Source organism: Eumetopias jubatus, unplaced genomic scaffold (assembly GCF_037043125.1).
Source record: "Eumetopias jubatus isolate StellerSeaLion01/CBP00866 unplaced genomic scaffold, mEumJub1_p1.0 scaffold_16, whole genome shotgun sequence".
Taxonomy (NCBI): Eukaryota; Metazoa; Chordata; class Mammalia; order Carnivora; family Otariidae; genus Eumetopias; species Eumetopias jubatus.
The window spans coordinates 36,474,018-36,494,968 of NW_028274822.1; the positions used below are offsets into that span (position 1 = coordinate 36,474,018).

General features: G+C 47.7%; 1 protein-coding gene across 7 annotated transcripts in view; it reads right to left on the reverse strand.

Annotated features, from left to right (window-relative positions):
* FHOD3 (formin homology 2 domain containing 3) overlaps positions 1–20,951 on the reverse strand; it is a 453,128-nt gene that overhangs the window by 18,083 nt on the left and 414,094 nt on the right. For 5 of the 7 annotated variants that reach the window (XM_028098359.1, XM_088019284.1, XM_088019283.1 and 2 more), the window contains 7 exons: positions 19,281–19,463; positions 17,783–17,902; positions 16,904–17,065; positions 12,394–12,584; positions 6,864–7,056; positions 2,785–2,808; positions 1,090–1,264 (listed from right to left, as the gene is read on the reverse strand). In XM_028098359.1, coding sequence (XP_027954160.1) covers positions 1,090–1,264; positions 2,785–2,808; positions 6,864–7,056; positions 12,394–12,584; positions 16,904–17,065; positions 17,783–17,902; positions 19,281–19,463 — 1,048 coding nt within the window. The remainder of the gene's footprint in view (positions 1–1,089; positions 1,265–2,784; positions 2,809–6,863; positions 7,057–12,393; positions 12,585–16,903; positions 17,066–17,782; positions 17,903–19,280; positions 19,464–20,951) is intronic. The other 2 variants (XM_028098361.1, XM_028098360.1) reach the window with 1 other exon arrangement.

Here is a 20,951-nt window from a genome sequence, read left to right on the forward strand (position 1 = left end):
TGCCAGAGCATGACAGCTTAGACAGTAAGTGGTACGCCTTCTTCTAGCTCTGCACATAGCACGTGCTAAGCAAACACCGAGAGGAGAAAGCCTGTCCTCCAGAAGTTCGTCCTCTTTAGTGATAAAGTCTGTAATCTTGAGGCAGCCTGAACTGGGGGCTCAGAAGTCCATGGGAGGAAGGAGTGGCCCTCTGAATTGAGGAGTATGGAGGAGGAGGTGGATTCTGGAGGTGAATGGGGGCTGGACCGGCAAAGAAAAGGGGACAGCATGAATAGCAGAGGGGGCTCAGGGAGACACAGGGTGCAGAGAAGGGTGGTGCCCATAACATGGGGGTGAGTGAGTGCCAAGTGTGGGAGACAGGCTGGGACCAGACTGCAGGGGGCCCCCAGAGACAGCCTGAATAGTGTGGGCTGTGTGTTGCAGGCAGTATGGAACCTGAAGAGGGACATTCATGTGCTGTCAGGCTGGATCGGGGAACACCACTAAACATTCTCAGGTGAAAAATGCACCTTAACTCTCAATTAAAGTAAAATATCCCTTCCAAGTTATGAAACAAACCTAGAAACTCTTATCTGTCTTTAGCACCTTTAGTTTTCATTTCTTCCTTGTCTCTAAAGATTTAAAAAGGCAAAAAGGGGACGATGCTTGAATCCAGCAAATTTTCCCTACACAGGGCCAGCCAGTGAAAACCTGAGGCCCTACGGGCCCCTCAGTCTCTGCCCCAACCACTCAACTCTGCCACGCCTGGCTGTGTTCCAGTGAAAACCTCATTTACAACATAGGTGGCTGGCTGAATTGGGCCCGGGGCCATGGCTTGCTGACCCCTGCTTTAACCCACGAGGGTCCATTCATAATCATATCTCCTCTTGTGTGAATGAAGTTACACTTGTGGGAGCGCCGTGTGGTTTGGAGATAAGTACTACAGTGAGTCCCAGAGATGTGAGTGAAGGCAAGGGTCTATGGCAGCATGGGCAGCCCTCAGCAGATACTGCCTGGGCACAGTCACCTGCACTGCCATGACGGGGACGGGACCAGACAGGGAAGCCGCCCCCCCCACCCCGCCCCCAGCGCCCTCCGGCCAGGAGTCACCTCGGCTTGCTCGGCTGCGGGTGCGGACGCCCAGCACCGGGGTGGTGTCTTCCATGGCAGGTGACGAGGTCTTCAGCACAGCCTTCATGTTCTCATGCTCCGTGGCGTCCTCCGCGTAGCTCAGGCCCTGCGGCTGGCTCAGGGGTGCTGGAGGGCTGCCAGAGAACTTGCCAGACTGCAAGACCAAAGGAGGGGTTAGGGTGGGAGATGACTCCCCCAAAAACCAACTTCCGTTGAGGAAAACCTTTCTTGTTTATGTGCATTCCACAGACATATTCCCTACGGTGGTCCCTAAGGTTGTGCATGGGCCAGTGACAAACATCCATGGGGACAGGAAGTTCTCTTATCAGAAAGAACAGCGCTGGTCCCAGAAGGCCCACAGCCATCCCTCCACTGCAGTGGCTCTCCTGACTCACCGCAGTACCCGCAGCGGGTGCCTGCTAGGGGCAAATCACATCAACCCGGGGAACAACTCGGAAAGCCCATCTGTTTCTAACACCAAAGCCCTGATAGGAGAATTAAAATATGCCCAGTTAATCAAATGTATTTTTTTTTTTTTTTCATTTAGCACCATAGAGCAGTTAAAATTTTCTTATAGATCACTTAGGATGTTAGCATTTAAAAAGTGGGATTCAGTCACAGAATCCTACTATGGTAAGCACTGGGAAGGATCTTTCCAGAGCTAGCCCCATCCCTTGACAGAGAAGGAAATTGAAGCTCTCCAAGATTCAGTGACTTGCCAAAGGCCCCAGGGGAATCAATTGCAGGGCCCAGACCAGAACAGGACATAGAAATTCATGCTGAAACAGTTTGGCAACACTCATTGCTTCTGGCTGTGTCCAGAAATGGGGTTGCTCATATTCTCTAACTGTAGCTGAGCAAAGAATCAGGGCATATATGTTGTAAAAGAGGTATGCTAGCACAATGGGCCATATGTACACAAGGCGAAAGAGCTGGATGAGAAAGAGAAAGTCAGATCAATGTTTGCAAAGAGCAGTCCCACAGATGCCTGGCTTCCCCTTTGCATCGAGTGTCTCAGCCACGGTAACAGAGCCCAGGCCACATCTGCTTGTACTACCTGCACCTGCTCTCTCATCTTCTGGGGCCAATCGGCCCTGATGTCGTCTCTGGTTCTCCCATCTGCACCAGGGCCAGGAGGAGGAGCCCCTGCCTTCCCACCCCTGCACCCACGAACCCCAATGAATCCGATGGACGTCAGCTGAGAAAAGAGGCACAAGTCAAAGGATGCCCATGAGTGATGACCACTTCCGGGGCCGCTGTCCCACTTCCTCTTTGGTTTTAGGGCTCTTTCCCTGGTTATTCTAGAATCCAGTTCTCATATTTGGGTTGCCAAAAGGCTCAGCCAGGGGGGCAGGAGGGAGGATTCCCTGTCTACTTCCCCAATACGAGGAGAATATCTCCAATATTAGATCAGCTGAACTTGTCAGTCTTGACAGGGCCTGGGACTCAGGGATGGCTTGGAAAATGCAGTTAGCCTTTTGATTCCTGGCATACCCATTATGATGAGAACCCGTGTAAGGAGGTTAGTGATCACACAGAAAGCAACCAGAAAACGATCATGCATGGTTTAGAGCACTGGATGGTGCTGAGGCCTCATGCTGCTTATGTTAGGTTAGACTACACACGCTTGGGAAGGTCAAGTGTGGCATTCTTCATGTTTATAAACAGTCCTACCTCTACTTCATCCTCTTCATCAGTCTACTCGAGAGGACAGGAAAGGATGGAAAAGACAGAAGGGATTCTTAGAAGGTACAGAAGTTAGCAAAGATGAGATCATCTCCATGTCACTCCAAATTCCAAATAAAGAAACTGGCCACCACAACCAGGGTCCACCCTGCTGATGTGGGACCTGCCAGGCCCTGACTGCATAGCCCTCCTGCCCATGTCCAGACATGCCCTCCTCTCAGCCCCAAGGCCAGTTCTGACCAATGTCAGGAGGAATCTGTGGGGCTCCAGACCAACCTCCTGAGGCTGCCCCAGGGCGCATAGCCAGCGTACTTGGTGTCCTGAGTACTACAGACCTAACTCCCAGCTCTGTGCCCTGCTCCTCAGCTGACCACATCCTGTGGAACCTGCCACAGCCTGCCGGTCATCAGGGCCTCTGCAGGTGAACCCGCCTCCACCTGCCTGGTGCTACCTGTCAGCCACCATCCCCCCACCTCATCCCGAGTGCTTGAACCCTCCCTGCCCGGGCTGCCAGGTCTGGGCCTCCATGAATCCTTCCACACACAGGCCAGACAGAACAAGGGCAACAGCTGCCCAAGCAGACTGGGTCCCATTATGCTCTCCTCAGAAACATGAAATTCTGTTCTTTTAAAAATCTTACCTGCCCCTCATGGAGGCTTTCTGAGCAGACATGCCCAACTTTTAATTACCACCAGATAAACTTCTTTAAGTACTTTTTTTTTTAAGATTTTATTTATTTGTTTATTTGATAGAGAGACAGCGAGAGAGGGAGCACAAGCAGGGGGAGTGGGAGAGGGAGAAGCAGGCTTCCCGCCAAGGAGGGAGCCCGATGTGGGGCTCGATCCCAGGACCCTGGGATCATGACCTGAGCTGAGGGCAGACACTTAACAACTGAGCCACCCAGGTGCCTCAGTCCTGCTCTATTTTTATGTCTACCTTAGAGCTTATTTATTTAACCGGGATGGTTGGCATTTTCTCAGCCATCAGCCCATGCACAGGGTACTACATATACAAAATCTCCAGCCTTCTCGACATCCCCCAAAGGAACTACCATTCCCTTTTTACAGAAGACAAAGCTGAGGTGACACGCCTGTAAAACTGAAGGAAACATTTAAAATAGTCAGGACACCAGAGGGGGAGCCTCACATCTTACTACTGTCATCAATTGCAGCCACCAACAGGAAGCAGCCTGCCTTATGACCCAAGAGGGATGAAGATTTTCTCCTCACCTAGCAACAGCCCCGCCAATGAGAAACCACTGCCACCAGGACCGCTCACCTTTATCCAAGGGACATACACTGGAAGCAGCCCCTCCCAATGACCGCTTTGCTCAATAAAGAAATGTTCCTCTCCTTTGTTCTCTGGACTTGCCTATGGTTTTGTCATAGCCTGCGTGTCCCAAATTGCAATTCCTCTGCCATTCCTTAATAATCTCATTTTGCTGCTAAAATAACTGGCTGGTTCATTTTCAACAGAGCTCCCCACCACGCCCTGATGTGGAGGTCCTGAGACTGACAGTCTGAGTTCTTTTTTTTTTTTAAGATTTTATTTATTTATTTGAGAGAGAGAATGAGAGAGAGAGAGAGAGAGAGAGAGAGAGAGAGAGCATGAGAGGGGGGAGGGTCAGAGGAAGAAGCAGACTCCTCACTGAGCAAGGAGCCCGACACGGGACTTGATCCCGGGACTCCAGGATCATGACCTGAGCCGAAGGCAGTCGCTTAACCAACTGAGCCACCCAGGCGCCCCGACAGTCTGAGTTCTTGCAGCCCATCTTGCGTATGACAACAGCAGAAAGGGCCACGGTGGTCTTATGCTGCCCAGTCACCATTTTGTCTAGAACTAGCTCGGGGCAAAAGGATGAGGAATCCCTTCATTTCTCACTGACTCCTACCTGGGAGGGCCCCCGGATTTTGAGAAAGGAAGCCTTCTGCATTTCAGAAACAGAGAAAGAAGAGAAGGGGCAGGCACACAAGGGCAGATACAGGGCAGACTCCACACGCAGGGCTTTCAGATTTTACCCAGGTTTCAGTGTGTCTTAAACAACAGTTGTTTTTCTAAAATCATCTCTGTTTAATTGCTACCACTTCCACATTCATTTTACCCAGCATCTATATTAAAAATGATTTGCCACACAGTTTTCTCGAAAAATCATTTCCAGCTCTAATGTCCAGAGACTCCACCTGTTGCTGCGTTTTGTTTTTAGTGGTTTAAGTTGTGTACGTGTGGTTTTCTAACCAGATCATGAGGACATCCTTGGGGTATAAGCTTGTGACTGCGGCGCTGGGCACACCAGGGGAACCTGAGAGGGGAAAAGAAGCTCTACACTTTGTCTTGAGTGACAATATCCTAAACTTCCAGTAGATGGCAGTCTCTCTACGTGAATGATGCCACTTTGACCAATGAAAACCAGACTAGGTTGAGGATGAACCCTGAAGCCTGCCCTGTCCACATTTTAATGGGAATTTAAATATTTTTCAGTCAAACTCTAGAAACATTTACCCCTGTTTATAAATAGGCAAGCTGGATGTTTTCAGAGAAGGGCAGAATTTGAAAATTAGTAGGATCTGTAAAAAAAAAAAATCTCAAGAATTTGGCAAGAAATTTTTGTCTTCATAACTATAAACATATTGGGCTTATAGTTTTCACCTGCCAATGTGTCTCACTTCCACAGAAATGAGGAAGCCCCTTTTAAAACTTTTAAAAATAACACCTTGGAATGAAAAGTGGGCCACAGTTTGCCCAGATGGATTCAGTTTGCTTCCTGTTGCTGTCCTCTGGGAGGCTACACGTCCTCTGGAACCCAGATTTCAAGAGAGGAGAAGAGAGACTCTCAGCGGGTGGCACTGGCATTCAGAACTGTCAGCGGGCTGTACAAAGGGCCCCTCTGCAGAGAAGTGATCTAAGGGGTGAGAAAATTCCAGGGGAACAAGGAGTCTGGGTGAAGGGATGGTGAGGGGCTGAGTCCCTTGTTGTTCTCAGAAATGCCTTAAAATTACAACAAAATTTTTAAGATAATGGATCCGGTCTCCACATCCGTCAAGCATGTGGGCAGTAATCACGCACCCTCTGTTTCTCCTACAACATGCACACCCACCTGGAGACAGAAGGCAGAACTGATTTTATTCCTCTCCAAAGAAATCTGCCTGACTTGAGCTCAGTTGAGGCTTGCAACCCTCAGGATGATGGCACTCTCTATCACTTGGACATTTACCCATCCCATTCTCCAAATCACTGAGAGCCAGTGTACTTCTCAGATCCATATACAGATGGGTTAAGTTTCATAAAGACCCACCAGAAAGAGGCACCTGCATGGTAGGTCTTTGTCTCTGGCATCTTCACACATCCCTTTCCCCTCCATTGACAGAGCGTCTCGTGTCTGAATGCCCATGGCACCTGTGGCCTGCAGAGTTTGGGGCTGAGGTGGGAGAAGGGAGCCCAGGAGCAGGGGAAGCATACAAGCGTGCAGCCCTCCACCCCCACCCCCAAGGGGCTGTAGGGAACTCCAGTTGGATTCACTGTTCTGCGGATCTCTCCCCACCTAAATATTCTCTGACCTAAGGGACTGCCAAGAACCCCTCAGGTTATGTCTCTGAGCCACCACATCCGTTATTTCTCAATTCAGATGCCTCAAATGGGTGGTCGATGCGTCAACTGACGGGTTGTATAGCACTGTTATAACGATTAAAATCCTGAATCAATTCCCAAATCAGTTTATCTGTCTCCCTAGGATAAGTGGAGTTATCTTCTATATTTTTTTTCTTCTGCAAAAATGCACATCCCAGAGTTTGAAAATGGAATCAAGCCTTTAATGACACCACATCCTACAACACCCCAACATGGGTCAAAATTCCTCCACTAGCCACACACCCTTCATTTACATGTATTTGCCCCACGTCTGTCATATAGCAGATTTTCACTGTAATAGGAGAGGAAGAGTTTAAGAGCACTTTTTAAAAGATGGCATTTTTTTCCAGTCAAAAAAAAAAAAAAAGCACAGCCCCTAAACTGTGGGGGTCGATCTACTTTCACCATAAATGACACAAAGAGATGGAGTTCACGGAACTTACGTCGGTGATCATCTTCCCTCTGGTCTTATTTCTCTCTCTGTGGTTGGCCCGTTTCTGTTTCTGCTGCAAAACCCTTTCCCTGGTGGTACGATACTCCAGTGCAAATTCACTAATGATCCTGCAGAACTTGTTTATGTTCACTTCCCGAATTGCATAAGGTGGGTGACCCATAAAGAGCAAAAAGGAATGGAACCTGCAATGAAAAACCCAAGAGTGGTGATGACTTTGGCTCTAAGGAACAAAAACCAGCTGCCTAAAAACTTTCAGCACGAAACCAATCAGGCAAGCATTGTTCTTCATTCCTGGGGCTCTGGGGTTATAGAGTCTTCTTGAGCAAAAAATTCAACCAGAAGTCAAGTTCAACTCACTTTCTCACTGATGGAAGATGTCTAGGTGGTAGGATTTTAGGAGATTAGTTACTGTTTTCTTTTTGCTTATAAGCACACACTTATAAGTATGTGCAAAGCTTTTGTAAGAAAAAGGATAAAGCATTATCTTAAAGAAAATACTGCACAAGTTTCTAGGTTATGTAAGAATTGAATACGGAATAAAGAAATATAGCTTAGCAATTCTTGAGAACATGCTTTAATGACTACTGGAATAAACACAACCATATGAGTTGTTAACTGATGGTTTGTAAAAATGCTGATTAAGTTTTCTGTGAGTAAATATTCTGAAATATTTTCCTATATTACATACAATTTTTTTTTTGAGAGTGTGCACAAATGAGTGGGGGGAGGGAGGAGGGGCAGAGGGAAAGGGAGAGAGAGAATCCTACAGTCCTATGCAGGCTCCACACCTGGTGTGGAGCTCAACGCGGGGCTCAGTCTCATGACTCTAAGATCATGACCTGAGCTAAAATCAAGAGTCAGATGCTTAACAGACTGAGCCACCCAGGCGCCCCACATACAATCTTAATTTTATTAGGAAACACCACACAGCAGCGCAAAATAAATTTCAGCTATTTAACTTTATAAATTAAAAATTATTGGATTTTATTGACTTAAACATTTTGTAAAGGAAATTAAATAAGCAAACATGTACACCATTTCTAGTTATCAGGAAATGAGAAAGAAGATACTAGGAGACAGAGGGACATTTGTATGTAGACCAAACAGTCTTCTATAAATGATCCCACTATTTGTGGACAACTACTTTTGTTTTTGATCATCTAATTTGTACAGTTTGAATAGGGGTTTCTTTTCTTTTTTTTTTCAGGTGAGGGAAATGGGCTTATTCTTTGTGTGAAGAATAATAAAGTAAAACATACAACTTATAAATAAAGGGGCCGAAAAAAGTGCTGTTTAAAGTCAGAAAATTTAGCTAGAACTATAAAGCTCTTAGAGGAACACAGACTGTAAGCTTCATGACTTTGGATTAATCAATGATTTCCTTCTTACATGTGACACCAAAACCATCAGCAACCAAAGAAAAAAATAGATAAACTCGACTTGATCAAAATTCAACACTTTAGTGTTTCCAAAGACCACCACCAAGACTGAAAAAACAACCCATGGAATGGGAGAGAATTTGCAAATCATACATCTGATAAGAGATTTGTATCCAGAATATATAAAGAAATCTTACAACCCAACACTAAAAAGACAAAGAAAATATGGACAAAGGATGTGAATAGGCATTTCTCCAAAAAAGATACACAAATAGCCAATAAGTGCATGAAAATTTGCTTCATATCACTAGTCATTAGGGGAATGCAAATCAAAACCACAGACAGTAACAAGTGTTGGTGAGGATGGGGAGAAATTGGAGCCCTTATACAGCAGCAGGTAGGAACATAAAATGGTTCAGCTGCTATGGAAAAGTCTGGCAGTTCCTAAAAAGTTACTACCTGACATTATAGAGGGGATATAGGATCTATGATCTATGATATGTTAGCACAGGATAGCGTATCAAGAAAAATCCAGGGGACAATCAATCAGTCTCTTCGCTCTGTTCCATCATCCACTCTTTTCCCCAAGTGTGCCAATGATTATGGGGTCCAGCCCAAGAAGGAGAGGGGTGGAATTTGGGGTACCAGGAAGCCAGTGTGGGTGTCACCTGTCTCCCCATCTCTCCCCCTGGAGTGCCAGCCCCTTGCGGAGTTCTCCGGAGGCCTTCCTGCACTGGCCCGTGTGTGCCAGTGCCTACCACCCTGTGCGTAATGGCCCCACGAGTCTACGGGAGCGAGTGAGCACACCTGTTCAGCCGCGGGGTGGGACGAGGCTGCTGGGGGGTTGCAGCGTGAAAGGAAAGGGGAGTATGCATGTTCAGGCATGCAGAACGAGATGTTCTTAGTCATGCTACGGTTTTGAAAGCTGAGTTTTACCTAAAGAGGATTGTCTAGGTTCTTTTATCTGCCCCTTTACCCAGTGGAGATCCAGTGGAATAACTAAGGGAGGGCCAGACAGGAAGGTGGGTGGCTAGATGTGGGTTCTCATCTCTCTCCAAGGAGGCCCTGGAGTGGAGAGAGGTTTGTTGAGAGGCTAAGAGGTGCTGAGGCCAAGAAGGATTTCTGTCCCACCAGGGGGTCCCTGTGCAAGATAGGGGGTTCCAGGCCCAAACAGAGCACCCCTGGCAGAGTGCAAAGAGCAGCGTGGTTAGATGAGGAAGCAGGAGGGTCTGGCCAGACTCGTCGGGCCTCACGGGATCCTGCGCGGTATACAGTGGGCCCTAGGGAACACAGAGGGTGTGAGCAGAGAGCCTGAGGCTCTGAGGTGATGAGTGGAGCAGGGAGAGGGGAGACCTGACGACTTGTCCCTTCAGCTGCCAATCACAGCAGGGGGTGCCAGCAGAGGCCAGCCTGGCCTGTCCATATGGGAGGCTCGTGAGGTTCCAGACGGCTCCATCCGGGAACCTATCCCCTTCTTCACCACTGAGCTCTGGAAATCACTGTTCTTCCCCAAGGCCAACTCTGAGAGGGTAGCAGGGGCGGGTCGAACTCTTGAAGTCGAACCCAGGAGACTCAAAGTTTAGCTGTTTACATTATCGACTAGGTCAGCAGACTGCTACCCCACCAGGCAGTGGGTCATGAAGCAGCTGGACTGAACAGTGAAGCAAGCAAAAGTTATTCTCTCTGCACGTGTGAGTGTCATGAGAACAGATCTGCAACTCTTGCAACCTGTGAAGGTTTGCGTTCGTCCCCAGGAGCCAGATAACCTTCACACGCTGAGAACCTTTGAGTAGTGTCTGTGGGACAACTGCTTCTTTCAAAAAGTGCCCTCTTAAATGGATTTCTAATTACACAGATAAAAATATAACTCTTACACTTGCAGGTGAGGAAAAAAAGACGAAGGCCTAGCTATTTCCAGCTTTCTAATCTGAAGTCTTCTATCTAGGCTGGTCTGCATGCCCCAAAGGATTCCACCTGTATCCACCTCAGCTAGGGTTTTACTCCTCTCTGGGTCTCAGTTGCCCAGTGTGTAAGGGGAACGTGTTAGATCAGAGCGGTCACAGGCGATGTTCCTGGGAACTGCTGGTAGTTGGGGAGGGGAAGAGGAAGCAGAGCCTCTGGGGCTCTCAGGCCCCCATGGCCATTTCAACAAGATATTCCTACTTTCATCACTTCTACATATTGCGTTCCTGCTACCAACTTCATTTGAAGCCAGGGTTTTATGGTTTAGGTGCTTTGGCTTGGCCACTACCTGGACCCACACTTTAGCCATGGCCCTTTATACTGCCCATGATTCCTAGCTCGTGCTGGTCATCCCCAGTGGGACAGGCACCAGCGAGGAGACAGGGATCTAGGTCATGCAAGAGCAACCATCATTTGGGTGACCAGCTTACCAGGGAGAATGGGACAATCAGAGCAAACATTATATGCATCTTATACACACACACACATACACACACGAGCCTATAGCTTAAGGAATAGCTGTAACACCAAAATGAGTTTTCACCTGTCAGGGATAAAATGGCTAACGTGATCAGGCCTAACAGCTTTACAAGACTTTCAGAAAATTGCTCCAGTTTCAGGACATTCCAAGTGGAAACTATTTGTTTACTTGAGCGGTTTTAAGTTGGAAATTGCTCGTATCATACGAAGCACGGAGGGCCAAAGCAGCTCACATTCCCTGCCTCCACTTTTTAAACATGTTAAGAGCATAGCGTACTTTGATTTCACTAAGAAATCTAACCAAACCTCTGATAAGTCCCTCCACTCCAGGGGGCCCTGTGAGGTCAAGGTGGAGGGCAGCGAGAGGGGTTCACGATTGAATTCCAGAAGTACTGAGTAATGGACAGTCGTCAACCTGGAGGGAAGATTCTGTTCCTTATTCTTGTCCTGGCTAACATTTAAAGACTACCACCGCCTTCTCCGCCCTACAACAGTCTGGATCGAGACCCAGGAGGTATACAGTTACTAAAACAGCAAATGGCACAAGGTGGGTAAAAGCTCGGAGGCAGACAAGACAATTAGGTTGTAGGGGTTCAAGGAGGGTGAGGGAAGGAAAGAAAAAAGAAGGTTAAAGGAGGGTGGGAGGGAAGGAGAGAGATAAAAAGTTAATTAAAAAAAATACAAAACAGACAGGGATAAATGAAAATACCGCCCCTCTGTTTAAAAAAATAATCAAGTGCTTAGACACTGGCCTGGGAATGTACCTGAGGGGGGCAGGTCCCTGGGAAAGGCCCCAAGGGGAGGGCTCCCTTCACAGAACCTCGATGAGGCCTGTTTCAGAAGGCCTGTCACCAGAGCACCTGCTCCAGGTGGACTACAGCCTGCAGGTCTGGAGACCTGCACACCTACTCAGTAAGGCCTGGAACAGAGCATTCGAACCCCAAAGGCCAGGCCAGGGGACCTACAACCATACTCTGTAATACCGCAAAGATACTCTGGTGGTACGTGGTCAGAAACGGCCTAGCCCAGGAAGTCAGAAAACCCAGGTTCTTGTCCCGGTGTTGCCACTGCTTACAGGCGAGCCAGCCCTGGACTGCTATGGAGCAGACCCCAGCCAGCTCCTAGACCCCAGCTAGCCTCCTTGCTGGCAAGCAAGGCCTCATACAGCCCTGCATGTCTCCCAGGGTCCTCTTGGATCCTGGGACTCTAAGGGCAGCTGGTCCAGAGGTGGCACACATTGGGGGCCCAGGCCTCATTTAGGCAGGCTGCTGCACAGCAGCCTTAGAGAATCAGTTAAGTGGAAGGTTCTGGAAGGAGCACTGTAGATTATATAAAGGAGCTTTTCTAACAAGTCAAGCTGCCTTGCTAGGACACGTGCTGTATGCACGCAAAACTGTTTAAGCAGATGCAGAGATACAACTTGTCAGAGAGCTTAGAGAGGCAATTCCGGATCAAATGGGATTTTTGGATCACATTACCTCTGAGATTCCTTCCAACCTCAAAATTCAATGGTATTACATTATTGGGGTGTGTGTGTAAGAAAAATACCCATGAAACAAACATGGGCAAAGGTGTATTTTCTATGTACACAGAACTTACAGTACAACTTTTGTAAACTTAACCTTCAGATCTTGGCTTGTAGAATATTTTTAACGTGCCATTGTATAGGTGTTGCCATTAGTTCCTTCATCCACTTACCTGTTAATTATTCTTCGATGGACAATCTTTAAAATTATAATTCGCTCTGCACAGTCTTTTAGGAACTCTGACATTCGCTGTTTTAAAACTGGTTTCATTTCATGTTTTGCAATTGCCTTGAGGTGATCCCATGAAGCTTTGCATCTTCTCTCCATCTGACATAAATTATCCTGAAGTTGATCAAAGTCAACCTGAAAATCAGAGGGAGAATGATGGCAAATGCACTGAAACAAGCGGACACCAACCTGAACCAGGAAACTCAACTGCCTCCGGGAGAAACAATCATCAAAACCAAATTGGCATCTTGAAATACAAATATATTTATGGCTTAAAAATCATCCACATGTGTGTATTTGTCATTATCTTGACATCAGATTATTTAGTGATAAAGCTATTCCCCCCAATGAACCCAATGCAAATATCACTCCCCCACCCCCAATTTGGAAAGAAATCTTAGGAAAGTCTTTGGGAACTGTAAATTAAAACATGATATCAAGGAACCAGTACAAGATGAACTGAGCAGATGTCTCATAAAATTTTTCAGAGCACTCTTGTTCTTCAGAGATGATTTTTCACTTAGGGTTATAGGAACACACCCGTCATACAGGGATGGTTCTAATATGGTGGGGCCAGCTCAGGGGCGGACGGCGTCTCTTCACAGTGATCTCTTTTACACGGTGTGACAAATTTTATTTCTCCACCCATTCATTCATTTGACCCACACCCAGGGAGAAACTGGTGTATGTCAGTTCCTATAGCAGGCACTGAGAATGCAAAGACAGATGTTGAATGAGACTAAGTTGCTGTTCTCAAGGAGGCTCATTGTATAGACAGGTGTACAGACCAAACGCTGAGGATGTACAGAACCCACAGGTATGCATGCGTGTGTGTCTGTGTGTGTGTGTGTGTGAGAGAGAGAGAAAAAGAGAGAGAGAGAGGTCTTGCTGGCAGATGTAAGCCATGTGTGCAAAGAACAGATGTGACACAGCTCCCACTGTGCTCTTCAGGGAAGTGGAAACAGTCTGGATTAACTGAGGTAGCCTGAAATGAGGCTTTCTAAAGTGATGCTTTTACTGAATTTCTAGACTAGAAATTATGTGAATCAAAGAGTTCGTCAGGGCTGTGGGACAGGGGAAAGAAACTCAGAAAGCAGGTGGTGGGGGGAGGGAGGCAGAAACAGATAAATAGGTGAGCTTTAGGGAGGAGACTGAGGGCACAGAAGTAGATGCAGAGTGGGAGTTGGCGGGAGAAGGCGAACGCTGGGCAAATCAAGGTCAGAGGGAGAAAGCAGATGCATGGAGGTGAGGCGCCATTGCTTAGATGACAGAGGTCAGGGGATGTGAGCCTGGATGGGCGTGCCCAGGGCGTTTGCTGCAGTGGTCCTGCCCTCCACGAGACAATGGAGGGGATCAAGTCAACGAAGGTCAGAAGATCTATCACCAGATGGGATGATGCCAAGCTGAGCACAACGGATGCCCTGGGGACCAGGCAAGACAGGGCAAGTCCTGGGTTTCTTGGGTGCTGAAGAGCCAAAAACAGGAGGCAAGTTTAGGCGGACCCCTGGGATTCAGGTAAGCAGGGGGTTCATGGGACTTTGGGAAAAATATTTTGCCTGAAACCAAAGGAATTCTGGGTCCAGAGTAGAAAAAGCTTCACTTTCCTAGGATATAGTGGAGCTGAGAAAAAAAATCAGGTGTTCAGCCAAGAAGGAAAAAAAAATGTAGAGTTAGAAAAGCACTAAACAGTTCGAAGAGTAAGTCTAGAAAAGGATCCGGATGACCTGGGACTGACAACTACTATGTCTAGGAGATTTCAAGCCGGTTGTAATATGTCTAATCCTAGCTCCCTGGATCTGTCTTCATTTGCATCTGGCAGCTCCCTGATACACAATAAAATAACCTCCATTCCGCTCAGACAGGCCCCGAGCAGGCCCGTGCAGTCTAACGTGGCGAAGCTTGCCCGGCGCGGCAGCGGGTAGATCAGCCAGCGGACGCCGAGTAAGAGACGGTTTTCCGAGGAAGAGTCCACCGCGAGCCCTTAAGGTGGGGGCAGGAGAAAGTAGCCGACTGCCCACAGAAGCCAGGTGGGGGAGCTCTTGATGAGCTGCAATTTGAGGGTTGAGCTTAATGTAGCTTCTCTGGACAGGGTTGGAAGGCTGTCTCATCCGGCTGCCTGTCCGGCCAGAGGCCATGGGCCCAGGCCACCTGAGTCTTCACAATTATCCCCTGATCTCAGGTTCTGTTACTAGCTCCACTTGGGAGGAGACAAGCGGATGCACAGGAGAGGTGAAGTAGCTTGTGAGAGACCACACAGCTCTAAGTAGTGGAACTGGGATCTGAACCCAAATCTCTCTGGCTCCAGAGTCTAAGTTCTCAACCAGCATGCTGTAAGCCTAGATTTGCCCCTAAAAAATTCCACCCCAGAGACAGCACTGGCCTGGCCGCCTCCTTTGAGAAGGAAGTGCTTGCCAGGAAGACCTCTCCTGATGACTGACCCACACGGGCCACTTTCGTGTGTAGGAAGCCCCATGAGCTGTGCTCTGAAGCAGAGTCAAACCTTATCAAGTCAGACTGGGACACTGTGGGACAGCTCAGGGACATGTCTACCCTGCAGATGCCAGAGCAGCCTGCCCCTTGGGGTCCGCAGTGCTGAGGCCCCACGGGCGACACACCAGGGGATGGAGAGAATGCAAGTAGGGCTGAGGTTTCCTGAGGCTTATTTTGTGCCTGTCTACACAGAAGGACCCCTCGATACCCCAAAAGGCTTTGGGAGTAAAGACTGAGAAGTGGTAGATGGCCTCTTGCAAGTCACAGGGAGCTGGATCAACAGTCATCTTTAGCAACTACCACCGTTAATAGGTAAAATCGACCTGCACTTTTGGCTTGTGTAGCCAATCTTTGCATAAGGATAAGTTAGTTTGTTATTACTTAATTAAAAACTGAACAGCCTTTGGGAAAGGCCTGATACTGGGGTGGGGTGGGGGGCCGCTGGGGCAGTCACTGGGGGCCAGCCTGGTGTCAGAACTCCTAGGCCAGGCTGCTTTTGTTCCAAGCAGGCTCCACCTAGAAGGCAGCCCTGGGAAAGAACAAAGGACCACATAACCTAAGGAACTGATTTGTTCTGTGTGGGCCTGGAAACAGGACAAATATGACTGCAGATATGTAGCAGACTCCGTCTCAGACAAAGGTATTCCTAACAAACTGCCTTCTGAGAAGGTGCTCACGGCGGGTGTCAGAACAGCTGCTGGAGGACCCCCAGCTGCCACACGCAGAAGGGCTTTTGGTCTTGGTCAGGACACAGATGCGATATTTGTAAAGACTTCAGAACAGGGCCTGGCACGGAGTAAACACAGGAAGGGTGCCTGTGAAGTAAATGAGTCTGTGTTCTCAGAAGCCTGTGGTCAGCTGTTGGAGCTGGGGGATCGCTGGCCATGCCTCCTTCTGCCACAAGGCAGGCCCACTCTCAGGCCGGCCCAGGGCCCCCTGCTTGCTGTACTTGGCAGCTGCCGGCCTGTTGCTCCTGAGGCAGATGAAGGAGGGTCCCAGCCCCTGGGGCCCCACAAGTCAGTTTTGTGGGAGAAGGCGGCAAGAGAGAGTTCCGTGAGGGAGACTTCAGGGGGCCCCTTCCCCACTGCCCACCACCCTCTCTCCTCTTCTTATACTAGGGTCCAGAGTGTCCCACAACTAAAGGTCGTCCGCTTTCAGCTCCTCAGCCTGCCCAGGCTGGGTTTCCAGAAGTTTCCCACACACTGACCTGACTCCTGTTGCCCTATTCAGCCCTTCCCCATGTGTTTCCTGTTGCTCCCGAGACCCTCACATTGTCCAGCTGTGCTGAGTTGGGGATTCCTCGGGGGTTGTTCAGCCTCAGTGATGCTCCTGCAAGTGGGGGCAGCTGGGAGTCCAGCTACTGCAATGGTCTCTTTTCTAATAAACCACAAGTTCATGAAGATCTTAAGTGTGCACCCAATTTAAGAGTTTGCAGCCGAGGGGCCAAAGCTATATACTGTTTACAGCCCTATAAAACTGTTCCCTCTGTGTAAGATAGGAATAGCCAGCCAATCCGTGAGGGAGCAGAAGGCCAGGTGCCCTCTCTCTCCTGGCTCCACGCCTCACTGCAGGGTCCTATGGAAGTCTGAGGAGGAGCCAAATTGCATCGTTGTGACATTTTTGCCCACCCAAGGCAAGTGGAGAAGTTTTCATGCTCGGGAGAATCCAGGCCTGCTGAGTAACACTGCTCCACGGCGGATGCAGGGCTTAGGACCGGGATGGCGGACCTGCCTCACATAGCTCAGTAGGGAAGAAGCTGATGGAGAACCAGAGGTGGGAAAAGGATCTTAAAAGCCCATTAGAAAAGGCACCAGACAAGTCATATCCACAAAATCTAGAGCAAGGGTTGCAAGCAGCACTTGGACGTTTTTACTTAATAGAGCCTATGTTCCTCAGAGCTGACTGACAAAGATCCAACATCTGAGGGAAAGGCATGGCCCCCTCCTCTGCACCCATGGACGTACCTTGGCTGACCTGGTGACAGCCCCGATCTCAGAGTACAGATCAGAGCTGTCTGGGAAGTTTTCCACCACCATGGTGCACACGTGGTGGAGAAGTGACTGCTTATGCACGGTGTCTTTGACTTCTGGAACCTTCTCGAGGTAGCTTAACTCAAACGCTTTGGCCTGTTTGGTGAACATTAAATAAAAGACAAAAACAAGTTTTACACAGGCTCTCAGAAAGGCACAAAGGGCTAGAATCAATGCCCTGTTGGGGTAGCCTAATATTTCATTCCTCTGTGACTGGAGCTTCTCAGGCCACATGTTCCATCACCCTTAGCTGATCACATAGGGACCAGCTACAACTGAGCATGAAATGGGCCTCCAGCCCTCTTCCACCACAGCCATCAGCCACAAGCTGTCCCAGGCCTCTATCCCTAAATCAGGGAGCTGTAGGGCTGGGTTTCTGCCATCTGGGTATCTACAACTTCTTTCTCTCTTTGCCCTCTACTTTCCTACCTCTTGACCAAAGACAGGACAATTTTTTTTTTAAGTTGGTTTATAATGTGCATAAGTACAAATATTTGAGCGATAAGTTCAGGAAAAAATGGGGGAGGGAGATGGGAGAAATTCTCTCCAACGTCAGTTTTGAGAGTAGCCAAGCCACATAAGGAACAGGATGCTTATTTTTCTAAATTTTCTTATTTAATAGCAAGATACAGACTCAAATAAATAGGCCCTGATAAGTGAAGGACAAAATTCCTTCTAGATTTTCCAGCAAGAAAATACAAAAGTTGCTTCATTTGTGCTTTGGAGGACCAGAGGTACAACCTCCCTCAGCTAATGAAGGGCAGGGATTTTGTGACAAAGGAGGCAGGAGAATAAGGGATATAAAACACTTACATTAGTTCCATTTAGAAAGTTCCCAATGGCTAAGAGAGTAGACAGGATAAAGCCCAAGGTTTTATTGTTCTCCAGTTGGTCTATTCCTTCCTTCAGATCCAAAAGTGGTTCTGCCACTTCCTTTCAATTAAAAAAAGTTGCAAGGTGATGATAAAGAATGCACATTTTGGCTTTACTTTGTTCTTTTTAACTTTTGTACAAGGTAACCAAGTGAAGTTCTCCTTGGTATAAGGCAGTCCCATATGATGGGCCCATGCTGCTAAGTATGGAAAAGTGCCAAAAGGCAGCGGGGAAGTCTAGTCCTCAAACTCTCCTCAGTGGAGACCAAATGGGTATGTGTGGCTACCTGTGCTGGGGTGACAAGTCTCCCCCTGTTCCTGCCCATCTGCCAAGCTCAGGCAGGACCCTTAGACCACCCTCCCCTCTCTCTACTTCCTTTGCATGTACCTTCTGCATCTGGACCACGGTCTTCTTCTTCTCTTTCTCCTTCTAGGCAGATGACTCCAGAAACTGTCCCTCACTGTCCCTGGACCCTTCAGGTTTCCTAACCTCCCCTCTGGGCACTCTGTGGCTGGCACTTTTTAGCCCTGGTTACTTTCTAGAAGACTGTCATCCTCATTACTGCCACTGCCTTCGTAACTGCCACTCTCTCAGACTTCCACACTGGTTTTGAGACTACGTCACACCAAATCACCTCAGCAGTTCTATATCTCTTCATCCTCACTTGATTTCTGAATGAATTCAAACACCATGGTTCCCTCCTGATGCCCCTACACGCACTGCCACCTATCTGGTCCTCAGGATAAAACCCTGCTGCCTCCTTTGCCAGAGGATGGAGACCTTACAGGCTCTCCTATGCTTTGAATCTGTCTCCTTTGGGCACTTCCTCTCAATTAAGCTCATTCCAGCTCACCTTCCATCTCTTTCCCCTCTACTGGTTCCTTCTGCTCAGCCTGTAAAAATACTCCCATTTCCCCAGTCCAGAAGACACCTGCTCCTTCCACTTCTTACTCAGATGAATCTTCCCATGCCTTCACTGTTAAGGTTCCTTTCCTTCTATTCTCCTCTCAACCTCTTAGAGTAGCTCATCCTCAACTTCCTATAGAGATTCTCAAAGTGACTCTGCCAGGCTAACTGCCACAGACAATGGCAGTTTAGGTGACTGTCATCGGGTGGAAGGATTATAAGTCACTTTCTATATTGTGCATTTCTATGTTTTCCAAATTTTTACAATGAGTTTACATAGAAAATTAAAATTTTTTTTAACCAGTCATCTGGTACCCTGAAGCAAGTGTCTGAGGCTTTCTCCAGGCTGCCACTGGAGAAAAATGCCTCACTGCCAGGCCGCCAATCACTCAGTGCAGACACAACCTCATCATAATCAACTTGCCCTTCAAACCCTCACTCAAGAATGATACCTCACTCCCTTCACTAATACAAAACTGACTTTCTCAACACTGGGAGAGAGGGCTGGCTAACTCCCTTCTTAAGCGTATACCTTTTCTGTTGTTTCATAATCCATTTTGAATGCCCAGAGGTGGAGCCGAGCCGAGAGCTCGCTGATGGAGGAGAGCGTGAGGAGGAACTGCTCAGCACTGCCCAGTGGCACATCAGGGTTGGCCAGCTGCGCCTCCTGGATCTTCTGCTTCTCTTCTTCAGTGGGAATCATGGTCAGAATTTTCTGGAAAGGTGGAACAATGTAGTATATTCTTAGTGACAGACCCTACCCCAGCCCTTTGATGTTTCCCAAATCATACTGTAATTTTCCAACCAGGTAGTAGAGAAATTCCATTGTCAGTGTTCATATAATATGTAGGTGCGCACCATTGTAAAACAAATACCATAGAGAAGAAAAGTCCCAGGTAGAGTCTAAATTCACTTTCATTTATTCTAAAATGGTCTCTCTCTCTCTCCTTTAATCTCCTGTTTCAGAAGGAATTTAAAAATCTTGCCCTAAATTTTCTGGATCTCATACATAAAGCACATTCTAGGCAAGAAAGGGGGATGGGACGTGAGAGAAAGGGGAAAGCATAAGCTAGAAGGTTAGAGAGCAGGTCCCTGTTTCAAGAAAAAAGAGAAAATTTGTCTGGACTATATGAGAACTCAGACTGGCTTTTGCACATAGGGCATACTATAATTTTAATTGTTATAAATATTTAAACTATATTTCAAATTTAAGGTAGAAATGAAAACTTTTTTCATTCTTATTTTTTTAGGGAGGGAGAGAGAGGCAGGGAGGGGCAGAGAGAGAGGGAGAGGAAGAGAGAGAATCCCAAGCGGACTCCATGCCCAGCATGGAGCCCGATGTGGCGCTTGATCTCACAACCCTGAGATCATGACCTGAGCCGAAACCAAGAGTCAGACACTTAACCGACTGAGCCCCCAAATGAACAGACTTTAAATAATATCAGAATCAAGTCTGGTTGAGGAAAAATGATGATGGTATTTATAAAAAGCAGTATCTACCTACTAATTTAAAAATACCCTTTGCTTCTATTTGTTTCTGGTTAAAATTAACGATGGAAGGCAGAGGAGGCAAAAAGTCATCAGAAGGATTGATTCTTATAGGTTCAAATTCCTTAGTGACTATAAGTAGTAGTATAAAAGAAGGTAATAGTTCCCATTATAACATTTCACAAACAACATTATTAAAGGTAAGGGGTCATTATGTTTCTCTCATTTCTCCTTCTCCAGTATTGTGACACACTTTTTGGTAACTTCTGTTAATTCATTAATTCTAAGTGGCTTTGGTCACTGCTCTATAGTAGCAAGCATCTGGAGAGAAGTGGAAGGAGCTCTGGTTCTGGGTAAGATGGGGTAGACATCCTCCACCCCATCTCAGTGCTACTGTGTGCCGTGGACAGCATGAATGGAGCAGGTATTGGAAGACTTTAAGAAGTACACAGTGGCAGGTGGATTGGGGAAGAAGATCAGAATTGGAAGTTCAACTCAACTGGTAACTAGCTGACCATCTGTCCTCTGGTATTCCCCAGCCGGAGCTCAGGTAGCCCCAAACCTGGAAGGGGGTATCAGGTGCAGAGACAGCTCCAGGGCAATCCTCTAGCGCCGACTTGAGCAGTGGGAAAGGGGTCTCCTAGTAGCGACAGCAGTGGCAATAGGGGCTGGTGGTCTCCTACAGCTCTGGGGAAGGGAACCTTGCTCTCCAATC